The sequence below is a fragment of the Lethenteron reissneri genome, chromosome 34 (genome assembly GCF_015708825.2).
Source record: "Lethenteron reissneri isolate LAM-NWPU_2019-01 chromosome 34, ASM1570882v1, whole genome shotgun sequence".
NCBI classification, from domain to species: Eukaryota; Metazoa; Chordata; class Hyperoartia; order Petromyzontiformes; family Petromyzontidae; genus Lethenteron; species Lethenteron reissneri.
In genome coordinates, this window is record NC_083812.1 from 12,428,656 (window position 1) to 12,444,852 (window position 16,197).

At 43.3% G+C, this 16,197-nt stretch overlaps 1 protein-coding gene across 2 annotated transcripts; it reads right to left on the minus strand.

Moving 5' to 3' along the window:
- Window positions 1-133: 133 nt before the first annotated feature.
- Window positions 134-13,928, minus strand: LIPA (lipase A, lysosomal acid type). 2 transcript variants are annotated; one of them, XM_061565363.1, is made up of 9 exons: window positions 13,822-13,928; window positions 11,762-11,876; window positions 10,786-10,984; window positions 10,192-10,301; window positions 9,103-9,239; window positions 8,546-8,692; window positions 6,574-6,645; window positions 5,492-5,563; window positions 134-3,116 (listed from the first exon to the last, which is right to left on the minus strand). In XM_061565363.1, the coding sequence occupies exons 1-9, from the start codon at window positions 13,876-13,878 to the stop codon at window positions 2,877-2,879; spliced, it is 1,149 nt and encodes a 382-aa protein (XP_061421347.1). In that variant the 5' UTR covers window positions 13,879-13,928; the 3' UTR covers window positions 134-2,876. The 2 variants fall into 2 exon arrangements, with proteins under 2 accessions (XP_061421347.1, XP_061421348.1); XM_061565364.1 differs by having other exon boundaries at window positions 10,786-10,981; window positions 13,822-13,905.
- Window positions 13,929-16,197: the final 2,269 nt, after the last annotated feature.

Genomic DNA, 16,197 nt, shown 5'->3' on the forward strand with positions numbered 1-16,197 from the left:
CCACAGCAAGCATCGTTACCCGACTCGATATGACGCTCTGCTGAATACGTTTCTTGACGGAGGAATGTCTGTTTCTTGACATAAATATAATAGCACAATTGGAATATCATTCGGAATAAAAAAAACACACACATTTTTCCAAGCAGGTGGATGAGCAGGTGTCATGCCCATTGTTTAATAGCATTGGTACAAACAATTTAAATAATTTGAAGCAATTCGACCATTTCAACACGACCTCCTGTCCTGCTTTCAGTGGTTCTATTAAGAAACATGGATTTGTTGGCTGTTGGTAAATTGAGTGATAATGGATACAATAATACTGTGAAATATTAAACAATTGAAAACAATATTCAACACATGTGCAATACAATTCACCCCCGAGTAATTTTAATCAATATTCAGACAAAGCAAACACTATCTCACACATCTGGCCATTTCCGTGCAAGTGAACATGTGCTGCAGGATGCACGGGTTTCATATCAGCACTTCTGCATGTATATTTCAATCACTGAATTCACTGCGCCACCCTGTCACGTTTTTCCCAGTTATTTGCCTCTCAAATTCGAAGCAATTACATTGCGATAAACAAAAAAACTACGTAAAATCGTATTTATTGTTGTGCGAGCAAGGAGACGTGTACATCACTACAGCATGTCAAAACCAGACATTTCCTCTTGCATTGCTACACAAAAAAGGTCACGTGGACAATATGTTCCAGGTGGTGCGTGCGAACACAGAGCCACACGCACTGCTGAGGCAAGTATTTTAGCGAACATATATTAAATCTGGTGTGGCACGCGAGGGGGTGGAGTTGCCATCATTATACTCGGCTGCCTACATCTCCCCAATACTTATCATGAAAATCCACAGATCCTTATTTAAGAATGAGCTAGGGGAGGCCCAAGACGAGAGATCAAACTTAGGTGACCAGGTCTGTGGCATAGTATACAAAACGCTGCCCGACGGTGTCCATGTACACAGTCTGTGCAAGTTAAGCTCTTCCAGTCATAGTTTACAAGGAAACAGCCATGTCACCTATGACTGGATTTCCAAGCGTCAGGTTCCATCCCGAATCTGACGCCTGTATATTAAGAGTTTGTATGTTCTCCCCGTGATCGCGTGGATTTTTCACATTTAGAAACATGCGTTTCGAGTATTTGGCTGCAATAAATTTTCATATGGGTAAGCCACTTCGTTGAGCTATAATTTGTGGCCAGGGCACTTCTTAAAAATAACTATATAGCTCAGTGGACCCTACCTGGTAAAATAAAGAATTTTTTAAAAGTAAAATATGAGATGAATAAAGTATAATCAATCAGCAACAAACACCAAAGCTGGATCGCAGATTTAAAAAGGAAGAATAAAAAGCACCATTTTTCTACTTTATTATATACCCGTAATTGCAATATTATTGGGGTCATTGCCAGCACAAACCGCATTGGAGGTCCCCTGTATTTAATGCCTTGATTTAAATCATTGGCAATTCCTTTAACGTATATTTTGTGCCTCCAAAAACCCAGGTCAACGGTGGGAAAACCGGGTGAGTGAACGTCTGGTTTACGTATTTCTATAATAATTTTGCATGTTCCACTTTGTTCCAGTAAAATATCACGGATAATTTAAGCCACACTAAGGAAGGCATTAAAGTTGTTATGCTGAGACAATCATGAATATATTTAATACATATCCTCGTCTGTTTACATACGAGGGCAAAAATCACCTGAAATCTATATTTATGTTTCTGCAACTTAATTTTACTGAAACGTTTTATACCGTTACTGTGAATGGTTTTTTATAAAAGTAATTTGTCAAAGCCAACTTTTGTTACTGGAAATATATATTTTTTCTTTTACACATCATAATGTGAGTGTTCTGTTTTTCGATTCCTTTTGCAACATGATTATTTTTGCTCTGATCTGTATTTGCTTCATTGCTTTGCTTAGATCTATATTTATTTTTTATTTTCGTGACCCAGATCACTCTTGCAATTAACACTCTCCTGCTCTCTTGAGCTCTCAATAGGTTACACGTAATACTTTTGCATATAAGAACACACAGTTTCTCATTAATCAGACTAATTATGAAGACTTGGTTGCTAATTATGTGATGTGGGCCTGATTTCAATATTAGAATAATCTATTTAGCCAAATCAGTAGAAACAGCAGCAAATGGCGATAATGCTGATATCAGTGGTGCTGCATTCATGATGAGCGTGATGATGGCTGTGGGTAGGGATGGTAATGACATTTTCAGGTTGACGAGGATGTTGTGAGCAATGGTAGTACTCTGCAGTAATGTGTTTGGTTGTTGTGGTGGTAGTGATGATGGTGTTGATGAGACTGATGATGTTGATGGTGGTGTTAATGACAGCAGCGATTGTAATATGGGTGACGATAGTGGCGGGGTGCGAGGAGTGATTATGATGGTGGCAATGGGCGAAGTAAACAGTGCTAATCACTAAGGTGACAATGGCGATGCCTTTTAAGGTGATTAAGCTGGCAAACCACAAGTTACATTTATGCAATTTAACAGCTATACTCGTGGAGTTAAAAATTATGTTTTTTTCATGAAAACTTTAAGGTACCAATTGTGTAATTATTCACATGTAATTCACAGTGAGTAATTTTATTTCGGTATCTATTTGCGACTAAAATCTAATTTTAAAACAGTATGAGTAATGGTGAGATCCTCCACGGATAAAATGTCCCATATTGTTAAGTCAAACCACCCAGGCTGCTCATGCTATTAGGCTCTAGAAACCTATTCCTTGAAAATATATGTATAAAAGGCTAATTTAACATGCACAGCCGGCTACTAGCAATTGTCGAATTAATATCGTACTCAACTCACCCCTTGCATTTCACTGGGTTGGTTTCTCATGTGTACTTATACTTCTTCATTAGCTTAAGCATGTCGGGGAAGAGGCGCTTCGGGGCATCCATGCCCCAGATGAAGTCCAGGTGCTCCCAGTCCTTCAGGACCTTGTGCTGCACCAAGTTGGGGATCTCGGCGAGGAGAGCGGCGGTGTCGGTGGGATCGGCCAGCCAGTCTTGTCCGCCCGACCACAGGGCCGTAGGCACCGTCATGGCGCTAATGTTGTACGCAGGAGGTGTTGCCTGGCAAACATCAACACGGGGTGGGGGAGGTTAGTAGGGGGCTCAGTCACCACTGACAACTACTTTAGGGTAAGTAACCTTCACCTTGTCACCTTGTGCCGTCATGTCGAGTAGGACCTCTAGTGACATCCATGACCAGACTCTGCCATCCACACCTGTCTCTCGCGGCCTCTCGTAGCTGGGTTAGTGTAAGGCCAGTGGTGTTCTTGATGTCGTCCATCCACCTCCACGGAGGTCGACCTACTACCTTCTCCATTCTCAAGCAAGACCAATTATTCTAGTCCAGAGGTCCTCATAACGTGTCCAAAGAATGAACATTTCTGCTTCATGAATAAGGCCTTGAGTGGAAGAGTGGGATCGATTTCTCTCAGGACGGACATGTTTGATATTATGGCTGTCCATGGTATACATTGCATTCTTCTCCAGCACCACATCTCAAATGCGCTGATCCTCTTTCACTCATTCAATCTAAGCATCCATGACTCGCATCCATATAAGGCAACAGGGAATACCAGAGCTTTGACAATCCTCTTCTTGGTGTTTATGGTAATGCAATTGTTTCTCCATATACTATTGAGCTGTGACGTGGCTGTTCTACTGAGAACTATCTGCATTCTGATCTCGTGGCTACACTCATCGTATTCAGCAATCAAGGAGCCCAGGAATACAAAGTCCTTCACAACTTCGATTGGTTCATTTTCCAGACTAAATGAGTTTAGTTGTTCTGTCGCCATCACCTTTGTCTTTTGGAGATTGAGGCAGAGTCCAGCCTTCTCACTAGCTTATTTAACATTCACCAACAGGATCATCATTTCAGCTTGGCGATTTGCTAGTCGTGTGGTATAATCAGCATATCTTAAGTTGTTTATTCTTCTGCCTCCAATCTTAGGGTAAGCATTACTGTCAATTACTGCATCAGCCACACAGCCTTTTGAGAGCGCATAATTTCAGCAGCACGGGTTCAAAACAACCAAACCTCTCAACTGGTTTCGACAGTGTCCCCGACACATAATAATTTCAACTTGTAACACGCCGAGTATCACTCGCTCTCAAAGAGAATGAATGACACAGAGGCACAAAGAACCACAGACAAGAGGGAAGACAGCCACGAGGTGAGCTGGCACCAACAATTGCCAAAGTTCTGCGGTCCACTATACATTAAGGTGCTATCAGCCAAATGATGAGTGTTAACATGTGGGAAGAAACCGGAGGACTCGCAGAAAACCCACACGTGGGAAAGGGAGACACTCTATACCATAAAGATGGGACAAGTGGAGTCCACCATTTTGCTGTATTGCATTCTTCTTGTGAGCCAGGCTACAGCCCCTACTCTACATCTACAGGGAGTCTCACAACATTTGTGTGATTTACCAATACTCTCTACCTCCACAGTGCTGAATTACAGGCATGTGCCACCACCACCCAGAATGTCTCACAGAGAAGGTCCTTGCCTATGGGCATCTGGCAATTTGGTGGAATTGGTTGAAGCAAGCCTGACTACTGATAAAACACTGAATGTTGAAACTGGTCCAGTGGTTTGCTTGTATCGAACCATTGTTGCTGAAACTATGCACTCCCAGGCCGTGTGACTGATGGAAATGTTAAAAAAATACATCTTATTTTTGGTGTGCAAACAAATTTTGGAAGGAGGCATATTGTATCTTTATGTATTTTGTTACTTATAATCTCCATTATGATGTAAATTATTTTGCATCAAAACCTTGGATCACCATAAATAAATGGGGTCAGATTGATTGAATGCACTTGCAAATCGTCAGTATTCAGTGGGAGTTCTAAGTGGCCTTTCGCCAATCCTTCCATTATTGCAGAGGCCAAGCACCCATATGGGATTCAAGAGCCAGGAGACTCAGTCGAGATTGGTTCTGTCCAAGTGTACAAACACTGGGAATGAAGTCACTTGGGTGGAGGCGATGCTGGTAGCATCACCCGCTGTCACTCTCCACTCCCACATAGAACACGTGGGTGGGATGTGTATCGTCGGCCTTGACTGCAAATGTCGAATCATCGAAGTGAAAATGTGAACTCCCATGAGGGGGACGGAATATTTCCCCCTCTCAAATCCAAGGTCTTAATAAACAAGACCTTAATTACAACAAAAGAAATCATAAAAGCCAAGCGCAAGAACGGAATAGCTTCAGTGAGTTTTGTACGAAAAAAAGACAAGGCTCTATGGCTATTCACAGTGACATTATAAAATGTTTTCTTAAAATACATGAAAGATATGAAGACAAACATAGAGAGAGAGATATCACATCAGTAGTGGCATAGTAACTATAACACCCAATGGAAACGAACTACGAGATATGATCGAAGAACTTAACAAGGAAGATTGGAAAGGCTTCACTGTGCAGCACCTGATTGTAATGCTTCATGTTCAGCCACAAGCTCCCATAGTCGTAGGCCTGAAAGCGGCCCGACCTTGCAGCCTGGAGAAATGCAAAACATTTCAGACAAAGTTTTCACTAAAATCCACAGCATGGGTCAAGTGCACACACAATGTCTCTTTGTGAACACAGGTGCACTACCTGCCCATCCTCACCCATAATACCCCCAAAGCAATATTCAAATAAAAATGTAAGAAAAAAAAAACAGCAATGAAGGAAAAACTTTTTGTATAAAAAACGTAACTGCAAATAACGTATTCTGGAACTTAATATTGCAGAGCTTTAACGAAGTAAATAAGCAGACAACGTCCATCTCCACCTCCGATTAGCACGATTAGTTACATACGTATTCTTTGGGTCTTTGTAAAAAAAAATTTGTTCTGCGTGACTTTACCGAAAGACCCAAAGAATATGAATTCCTGGAGTCACGAAAGCTTTAAGTCAAGATTTAGTTACATACGGTTGAAAAAGAATTTCAACATACATACAGTATCTATTCAACACATTTTTTTATTTTGGAATTATTTCAGCAATTATGCTGTAAAGTGCTTATAATGAGGCAAAATGAAATGCTGCCAGATGTTACCAGGTGGTATTTTATGAGGAAGCCGTAATTATATACACACAGAAACACTGCATTCCTGCCCATGAAAGTGAAGCCTACTCAGGTAACACACGTCACTATGTCTAATGGTGGAGATAGGCTGGTATACGACTGTACGCCATACCAGCGCTTCCCACAACACAAAACCTGTGTCTACCAGCAATTTTCAAAACAGTTCTTATACCTATACTCCGATGTTTCCTCAGAGGAAATGGAAGTGTGAGAATGAGAGAGAGTGTGTGATGGTTGTGTCAGAAAACATGGACTGTAGTTCTAAGAAGTTTCCACCACTGAGTGCAGAGCTACATTGAAAACAGAAATCAGTTCTACTACACAGATCAGTTTTCAGTTTTCAGTTTTTCATTTACTTGGTATAGCCCTGTGAGCCGTTCGGCTCTTGATTTGGGTGGAACCGCAACAAACAGAAAACAAAAATCCAAATACCAACCTGTCGCCAGTGAAGCATGTTCTGAATCGAGGTTCCAGCGGGGCAGTGAGAGGTATAGACTGGCACTCGACTCTGTGAAAAATATCCACAAACAGCAGCATTATTATAAAAATATTGGATACAATTTGTATACTCTTTCAATGAAATGTGTTACTTTATGTGAAAATCAAAAAACCATCTTAGAAATCCTCAGTTTCCAACGACGATCTAATCTCTCCTCACATATGTAGGCTACACAGGCTTTTGGGCAAGTACTGATAGCGAGCGCCTAACAACGCCGGAATGGCACATGAGGGGGTGGTTGGCCAGCTCAACGCCTAGCTGCCTTTGTCTCCCCAGTGCTGATGCTTACACACCGAACTAGGTACTAACATTAAGCCGAGTCGACATAGAGGAGATTCAGGACCGTTTCAGATATTCATTACCAATGTGAGCTGTGAACGGGAATCGAACTCGAGTCGCTGGGTTCGGGGCAAAGTGCATCCTCTCATCCCCACACACAGGAAATCAACCTCATCTTCAGCTCCCAAACTTCATGTCTCAGGTGATATTTCTTTCTCTGAACAGATTCTTCTCCAAGCTTGGCTTTGGATTCCCTTCCATTCTCTCATTAGCCAAGTTCTCATGACTTTCCTCAATTCAATGTGTTCACTCTTATCTATCAAAACTTTGTGTTATTTGTTGCTGGCCGTTTGACATGTTGGCCTATTGGGATGTGCTCCGCAACTGTGCTTATATGTAGTCTAACAAATTTGTAACATTGTAAAAAGCTCGACATAGGGAAGGACTAATTCACAAATTCTCTTTTTTATCTGGCTTATTTTGGCTCCCTCTGTCTGTGTGTGTCTCTGTAGCTTTTGCTTTGTCTCTGACTCTCCGTAATTGGTTCTGTGTATGTTTGTGTCTCAGTCTATACGAGTCTGTCTCCCTGTCATGTCCGTCTTATTTCTCTCTGTCTTATCTCTCCGTCATTGCCGTCTTGTCTCTCTGTCTCGTCTTTCTGTATCTGTCTCTTAGTGGCGGTTGTTGTTGTCACAGCCAGTCTCACGAAATGTACTTCTCCTTTCCAAGCATAGGCTGTGGTCATGTGCCTATGGTGGCCCACAGAGCTCAAGTCTAAAACCACAATCTGTATTTGCACATTTTCCTTTTTTTATTCTACTGAATATGCATTTTTTAACAGCCATTGACCAATTTCAGAGTGATTATTTGGGGCACCCCAATTCCGCTCATACACATGACGCAGCATATTAATGTTCTCAGATCGCCGCGCAATGACCTACACAAAGTTACAGCCATCTCGCTACTTCAATTAGTTGTTGAAAGTGTTTAAGAGTTTAAACATTTTAGAGTTAGCAAAGTTTTACGCTTTGGTTTCGCCTCATGTTTAAGACTTTGTAAAAAAAAAATGTGCACCCTCCAGCGCCACCTAGAGCAATTGGCTTGTAGGGCACACGCACGCAGTGTAGTCCTTCTCTCTATAGCCCAGAGGTCGCAAACGGGTTTTGATTCCTTACCCATACCCGGCCGCACCAGGGTCGCAAATGGGTACCCTACCCGAAATGAATGACAAACGGCTACTCACCAGTGACTCACGGCCTACCCGTACCCGTACCCGGCCGTACCAGGGTCGCAAACGGCTACCCGTACCCGGCCGGGTACGGGTAGCCGGGTATCAGGTAGGGTACGGGTATCGGGTACCCGGTTGCGACCTCTGCTATAGCCCTTCCTTTTTCTCTCCATTTTGCCTCTCCTTTACTCCGTTTGTCTCTTGTCGTCAGTTTCTCTTTTCACGTTGGTTTTTTTATGCTCAGGGAGCATCAACGCAGCTCAACGATGAGTACAACACTACACATGTACAGTACCGATTTGTTGCTTCGTAATTATTGATTTAACAATGTTTAAACATTTTTGTAAAGCTTAACGTTTCACAAATTAAACGGCACCCAGCACCCACAATTACTCCACTCACCACGTTCATGTTCTTCTCGTTGAAGCCACAAATGACAAAGAAAACATTTTCACACAAGTCTTCGATGATTGCCTTGTCACAAATTTCTGCCGAAAGCCATTTCAGAATGTCACTTTGAGGCAGGAAGTCCTTTTTTCCAAAAATCACCTAAAACAAAAAAAATACTTGAATTGAAATATTACACATTCACGAGAACTACTATTATTATTACTACTACTACGCTTGATTACCCAGGAAAGCCTGAGTGTAATGACTTTTTCAGGAGTATCCTGTCAAGCGTTCCCAGGAGAGAGGCTCTATGATTGCTATGTAGATTCCAATTGAATAATTTGCAGGTAAATGCTGTGAAATATGGAAAATGTGGATGACACAGGCACATAATGGCCTACCCTTGTGAAGAACGTCAGGGGATCTTTACTGGCCACTGTGAAGCAGGCGGCGCATCGTGTTGTTTTGGTTGTTACACCAGGGCAGCTTCCATGCTCTAACTGCAAACCATCTACCACTGGATCATGTCACCTCCCCAAGGGATTAAACTCTAAACATTGCACATTTACCTCGATGAGCCAATCTGGAACGTCAGCCAGTTTAGCCATGGGGCTTGTGGAGTGGTGCACGCTAACCACAGCCGCAAGCCCTATGAAGAGCTTGATCTTCTTCGCCAGTTTAGGGTTGGAAGAGAAAGCAGCCAGGGCTGCAAAGGCACACAAGCTGAATGTGAATCTCTCACTCTTGAACAAGTACACAGATAAGTACGACCAAAGCACCCAGAGTGTGCTTAATCGCGCCACATCTTAGAGCCCGGTTAGTATTTGGATGGGCGGCCACCAGTGCTTGCCAGGCATTGCAGGTGCGGACCTGCAAGATGACCAGCAGATGGCAACGCACCACTATACACCACTGCACCACACCATACCACTACACCACTACACGACACAACTTCTGCCTATTTCTGATGTAATGAGAGCCTATGTCTGGCTCACGTGGTGATTGGCTCTGCCGGTCCTGCTCTACAGCCAATGGGGGGAGAGCCTGGGAGCATGGCCCTGGCGTGATCGAGGGATGTCAGCTAGGATGATTGGTTCTGCTGCTCTTGGCCTCTGCCAATGGGAAGACAAGTCAGGGGCGTGGTCCCGGGAGTTGATGGAGGAATCTGGAACATTCAGCACAGGCTATTAAGGATTGGCTGGAGCGAACCACGTGACCCAGGCATTAAATAAGGGAAGAGCCGAGGGACCCGTGGTCAGACAAAGAACGAAGAGAGAGAGAGGGGCCACGCGCGAGCGGGGCTCCGAGTGCCACGTGGCGGTGCGTCTCTTGCGATCTGTCTGCCCACTTCCCGTTGCCTGCCAGCAACAGGGAGTGCTTGTGAACTGAGAAAAGTAAATAAAAGGACCGATTCCACAAGCCGTCTCCGGAGTGTTATTACACTATTATTACAGGATGCTTTCATGAATGAGAGACACCACGTACCCCCACTTCCTCACCAGCAAGAGAAGACCGACTACAGCTCATAAAGTTACAACATCCAACAACTGGTCAAGTTTCAAATTGTTTTTGTTTTATCCGCCAGGTGTGAGAATCCAAGGGATCAGGATGAGTCTCATTTGCAAGAGTGACCTGGGTCACCCAAAATAGGGACTCACCAATGGTGGTTCCCTGGGAGTGCCCCACGTAGATCAACCGCTCTTGTTTGGTCTCGTTGAGGATGAAGTCCACCACGGCAGGGAGATCCAAAGAGGCCATTTCATCGTAGCTGGTTGGACAGAATGGACGAAGCAAATATACAGCGATGGCTCGAGCAACACAAATTGCTTAAACTCTTGCACACAACCACTCAAGTTGTGTGTCACACAGCATCAAAAGAACATGAACAGCATTAACTGGGTTGGTGGATCATAGAAATTTGAGTAGAAATGCATAATTGTAGCTGCATTGGTTCAACACAAGGAAACGGTGGGGCAGTTTCAACATTCAGTGTTACTTCGACGTAGAACTATACAATACGTAACACAAAATTATAATTGTGGCGTATATACGAAACCGAATAAAGAAGCAAACAATTTCCCATACTTCACATAGCTGTCCCTCTAAATAAAAAAATTAAGTATTTTTGAGACATCCCATCAGCTACATTCCACCAGTCTTAATTAACACGATCATGGTTCAGGACACTGCCTCTACGTGACAATGTGCTAATTTCCACACACAGACACACACACCCCCACATTTTCAATTACCTCCATGCCCAGAACTCCTCCTGATCAGGCGTCAGGGTACGGTGGTGGTGCGACCAGGTGTTTCCGCGGCTGTTTCCGATCCACACGTCGTAGCCGGCATCGGCCAGGATGAAGCCCAGACTGTCGTGGGGGAAGTTGGACACCCAGTTGCTTCCGCCAGCCAGCAGCCCGTGCTGCAGCAGCACGGCGGGACGCACTGCTGTACCCACACAGCGGCAAGACGCCATTCTCACTCGGTCCACAAACACGCATCCTCATCTTCCGTTTACACACGGATTGCAATAATCACCCCAATACATACTCTTTGTTACGTTCCTCTAAATTATCTTCTTGGTTCTTTCGGTAAAGTCACGTAGAAGGGAAGTAATAAAATAATAAAAATAAAACATAATAAAATAATTCTCACGACGTTTCGGCCACAACGCAAGCAGCCGTCCTCAGGTGAAGAACAGGTCTGTCATGTTTTATTTTTATTATTTTATTACTTCCCTTCTACGTGACTTTACCGAAAGAACCAAGAAGATGAATACCTGCAGTCACGAAAGCTTTAAATCGAAATTCCTCTAAATTAGTTTTACTGTCCGAGCCAAGTTTGGTTACTGGACTTGAAATGTTCTTAAAAATGTATGTTATGTTCGCGCACTGCTTTTTATTTCTTCTGTAACAGGCTTGTTTATGCTCCGATTTCTATTTGATTCGTTGTTGTACATGTTTTTATGTTCTTGCTTTCTCATATTTGTGACCCAGGTAACTTTTGCAAATGAAACTCTAATCCTGGTCTCTTTGAGTTTTAAACCTGGCTATGCAAAATAAACTTTGAAAATGTAAAAAAAAGATAAACACAAATCTTCCCCATATTGCCTTTTGTGCCCTGCTCAGGAGCACCTATGAAGGCCAGCACGGTGCACGAGCGGGTGGTGTGACAAGGACCACTGGATTACACAGTTATTTTGGGTCATCTCTTTATCATACATACCTGCCGTGTTGTCCTTCAGTCCACGTGGGATTCTGTTCACACTCAGGATAAACCCATCTGCAGTTTCCACCTCGTACTCCACATTCGGATATCCCTTACTAGAAATAAGTTCGCTCTGAAGGGACACAGAAACACACACACGTTCATCAGAATATTACTTTTTCCCCCATACAAACAGTAACCTTCATTAAAGCATGCTAAACGAATGTACTGCATGTTTTGAAAGGTAATACCTTATGCAATCACCATGCACATGTGACATGGTTCCACAATAGTAGCATCCAAGTGCCCTTTGCACTCCCACAAGCTAGGTACCCCCGATTAGCACGGTTGGCTATGTACAGTGCAAAAGAAGTTCAACGTACATATACAATTCACCATCATTCGTTTAAGCAAACCTGATTGCTGATGAGACAATCAATGTCAAAACCAGTCAAGAGGTTGCTTGTTTTGAACCATTGCTGCTGATATTCTTTGGTTCTTTCGGTAAAGTCACGTAGATAGAACAATAATAATCAAAAATCAAGTTAATAAAAATGATAAAATAAAAAAACACTAATGTAGACTGTAGCCTGGTTCTTAAGTTTGGTGAGTGTACTGGCAGTCTATGATGTAGACTGTATCAATGGTTATTAAGCTGGGTCAGTGTACTGTCAGTCTATGATGTAGACTGTAGCAATGGTTATTAAGCTGGGTGAGTGTACTGGCAGTCTATGATGTAGACTGTAGCAATGTTTATTAAACTGAGTGAGTGTACTGGCAGGCTTTGTGACTTATGGGATGTGTAAAAATATATTTGTTATGTGGATGGAAAAGAGGCGTATTGTCTGCTTATTTAGTCAATAGTTGCAATGTCTATTATTCGACAGGCTATACATGCATCGGAAAACATACAGGCAAACATATCTGCATAACCAAAAGCATTTTAACACAACACTACAATCTAGATCTATCTTTTTTTGCAGATGACAAACCAGGTTTTCCTAGAGTATCAAGTTGTTTATCCCAGTCCAGTCACCCATGACTTCCTATTCATTTTATATTTGCAACAAGCTCATGCTTCTTTGGCAAGACCACAATAAACCACTTCCCGATTTCACAGCTCAATGAGGGAATCATTGCAAGATGTGAAAACACACACAACTACGAAGGCAGTCACAATGTGTAGTTTGTTTCATAAAAAAAGATCTGCGTAAAATATTTGTTTTCAAAACTATGTTTAAAACACAGGGGCGTACGTGCAAGGTTAGCTATCGGATGTTGTGTTATTGTGACCTCCAATTGAGGATACGGGGCAGCAGAGCAAATAGGGGAGGGTCTTGAGGAATCTGAAATTAAGGGGATGGGAATGGTGCAAATGAGGAGGATGCAGTAGACCACATTGGGAATGTGGATTCAATTGGGAGAGACAGGCATTTGAGAGTGGAATGTGGGAGCAGGGTGGGAGATAGGACAGAGGAGGGAGGCAGAAAGATTGCACGGGAAGACACAGTATAATTGAGAGTGTTAGGGAGAGGTTGAGAGAGAAGGATGTGGGGGAGTGTGGAAGAGTAACAACAGGGTGTGAGGCAGACAGAATTAGGTTTACGTTTTTTTAAAATTGTGGTTCTGTAGGACCAGTTGTAGATAACGTTGTCGTGCACACATATGCTAGGATGTGGATATTGTGTTGTTTTCACAAGATAATTTTGTTAACACGAATTGTATCCTGTCCGGTTATAATTAAAGTGTCAGTCCATCTGTATTGAGTGCAGAGTGAAACTCTGTCACCTCAGAGGTGGGCCACAACACATGCACTTGATATAGCCGTTCATTATTCTGACATTTGTTATTTATGCATGTAAAGTGTTACTGACCAGCACATTTTGCTTCACCTACCCTGCATTCAGCAATGACTGCATTTAAAATTAAACTCGTGCACCAATTCCTAGTCTGCCGTAAAACATAAATGCAATAATTGTTTCTACACAATAGTCAAGATCGTCGACAACAGAAGCGCAATTGGCATGAGCACCTTAGGTTATAAACAAACGTGACGCACAACGATGTCCTGCACTTACAATGTTCATGTAAATTTCTGGGTCGCTGCGTAGGCCGTTGTACTGATCAGGCAGCATACGACCAGACACAAAGCCCACGCCAAACAGCAAACGTGACACGGCAGTGCCACAATCAGCGCCATGTTCCTGATCAAGACAAAGCATAATTAAATCCACAACATGCACAACACTGTGGGAAAATCCGAAACAGACAATGAAAACGATGTCAAGTGGTAGCGCTGAATCTTGGACTCATCGCATGCATTTGATGAGGTTTTTTCGGTAAAGTCACGTAGGTAACTTTACCGAAAAAACCTAAGAATATGAATCCTTGCAGTCACGAAAGCTTCAAATCTAGAATTTGATGAGGTTGTGAGCAAATTTGACAAAGCAATGCAAACGTTTGTCAATACAATCATGCACATTTTCCAACTTCCTGGATTTTGCCCTGCACGGAGTGAGCCATAGCCTCCTCTTAAACGACGTAATTTATTTGCAATCCGCCTCCTTCACAAATGTGTATTTCCACGTAAAAAAAACAAGCGTTTTGCTTAATTTCAAGTAATGCTGCTGAAATGATGCACTCCCAGATCGTAGGTTCGATAACAACCCTGACACCTGTATATTTGGAGTTTGTATGTTCTCCCTGTGGTCATGAGGATTTTTCTCCGGGTTCTCTGGTTTTTCCCTCCACGTTAAGAAGCATGCGTTTAGAGTAGTATTTGACTGCTATAAATTATCACATAAGCCACTTCCTTGAGCTATCATATTTGTGGCCAGGCCTCAAGTGGTAAAATAAAATAATTTTAGTTTAATAGCTACTATTTGCATGAAAAAGGATGACAGAAAAGGAGATTGATTATTTATTTTTCAGCAAGCTCTTTCACAACAGTGTAAAATGAATTATGCAAGGTCAAGGCGGGTTGCCCGATCTGGCAAGGCGATGGTGATGACGTACCCGTTATGAAACACCAGTTACATGGCTCTCGACCGACCTACTCTGTAGGAGCTGGATAGAGCGGAGTGTTCAGGTGAACCTCTATAGGATCACAAAATCTCATGCCTACCCTCATGCCACTCCTCACCCCCCTAACTCACCCCTCACACCCACAATTTACCTCCCCACGCACACCTCACCCCCGTAAATCACTCCTCACCCCCATACCTCACTCCCATAACAACCGCAGTTCACTACTAAGTGGCAGTGATGTCACCACGGCACTTGTGCCATGCTAGGTGCACTTTGAGGCCACGTAAAGTGTGGTAGGCCCGATGGCAGGAGGTCATGGAACAGACCTAGGTGCCATGGGTTAGCTCAAATAAGTGGCTTATCATGTGGGTAATTCATAGAAACCAAATACTCTACACGCATGTTTCTAAATGTGGAGGGAAAAACCGGACCCGGAGAAAAATCCACACAATCCACGGGGAGAAAGAACACGCAAACTCCAAATATAGAGGCGTCAGGGTCTGAATCAAACACACGACCTCCTGCATACCGAGTGAGGAAGTTAACATCTCGCAACCACGGCGCTCCTATGCACTGCTTACACAATCCAGTCTGGTTAAACCCAGGATGGATCGTACGCAGGCTAGCCTAAATGTTTCAAGCCGGCGCAAATGTTCCTTTAGAAGGCTCCACGTTTCGCAAGCATAGAGAATGGAGGGCATAACTTTGGCCGAGAAGACACGTAAATTACTCCTCACCCTTGAGCCCCATAACTCACCCTCATGACTCTTCACCCCCATAACTCACCCCTAACCCCCACCATAAATCCTGGCACAAATATAAAACTGCACAAAACCCTGCCATTGAGATCAATCAACTTATTTTCTCACATTATTTAGTGATGCGCTGCTGCGTTACAACCACAAACAATATACATTTAACACATTCGTCAAAACACTGCGGACTTTATAAACAGAAAAAATATAAAACAGGCGACGTTTCGGGCAATTGCCCTTCAGATGACATAAACGGAGAGGCCAGAGACAAAGTTAATAACACGAGCCGGAGACTGCACTCTACACCATGGGGCCTGATGAGAATTACATTTCACATCATCACTCATCATCACACACCTCTTACTTTGTCTACCCGATCCGTCAAACATCTCGTCGCCCCATCCCTCACATTACACCTCTCACCGTCACTAACCCCTCTCACCTCGTCACTAACCCCTCTCACCTCGTCACTAACCCCTCTAACCTCGTCACTAACCCCTCTCACCTCGTCACTAACCCCTCTCACCTCGTCACTAACCCCTCTCACCTCGTCACTAACCCCTCTCACCTCGTCACTAACCCCTCTCACCTCGTCACTAACCCCTCTCACCTCGTCACTAACCCCTCTAACCTCGTCACTAACCCCTCTAACCTCGTCACTAACCCCTCTCA

Coding starts and splice junctions, on each gene's coding strand:
- LIPA (XM_061565363.1), bottom strand. CDS start 13,878: ATGCTGCCTGATCAGTACAACGGCCTACGCAGCGACCCAGAAATTTAC. Junction 11,877..13,821: donor CAGAAATTTACATGAACATT/GTAAGTGCAGGA, acceptor GTGTCCCTTCAG/AGCGAACTTATTTCTAGTAA. Junction 6,646..8,545: donor ACGAGAAGAACATGAACGTG/GTGAGTGGAGTA, acceptor TATTTTTCACAG/AGTCGAGTGCCAGTCTATAC.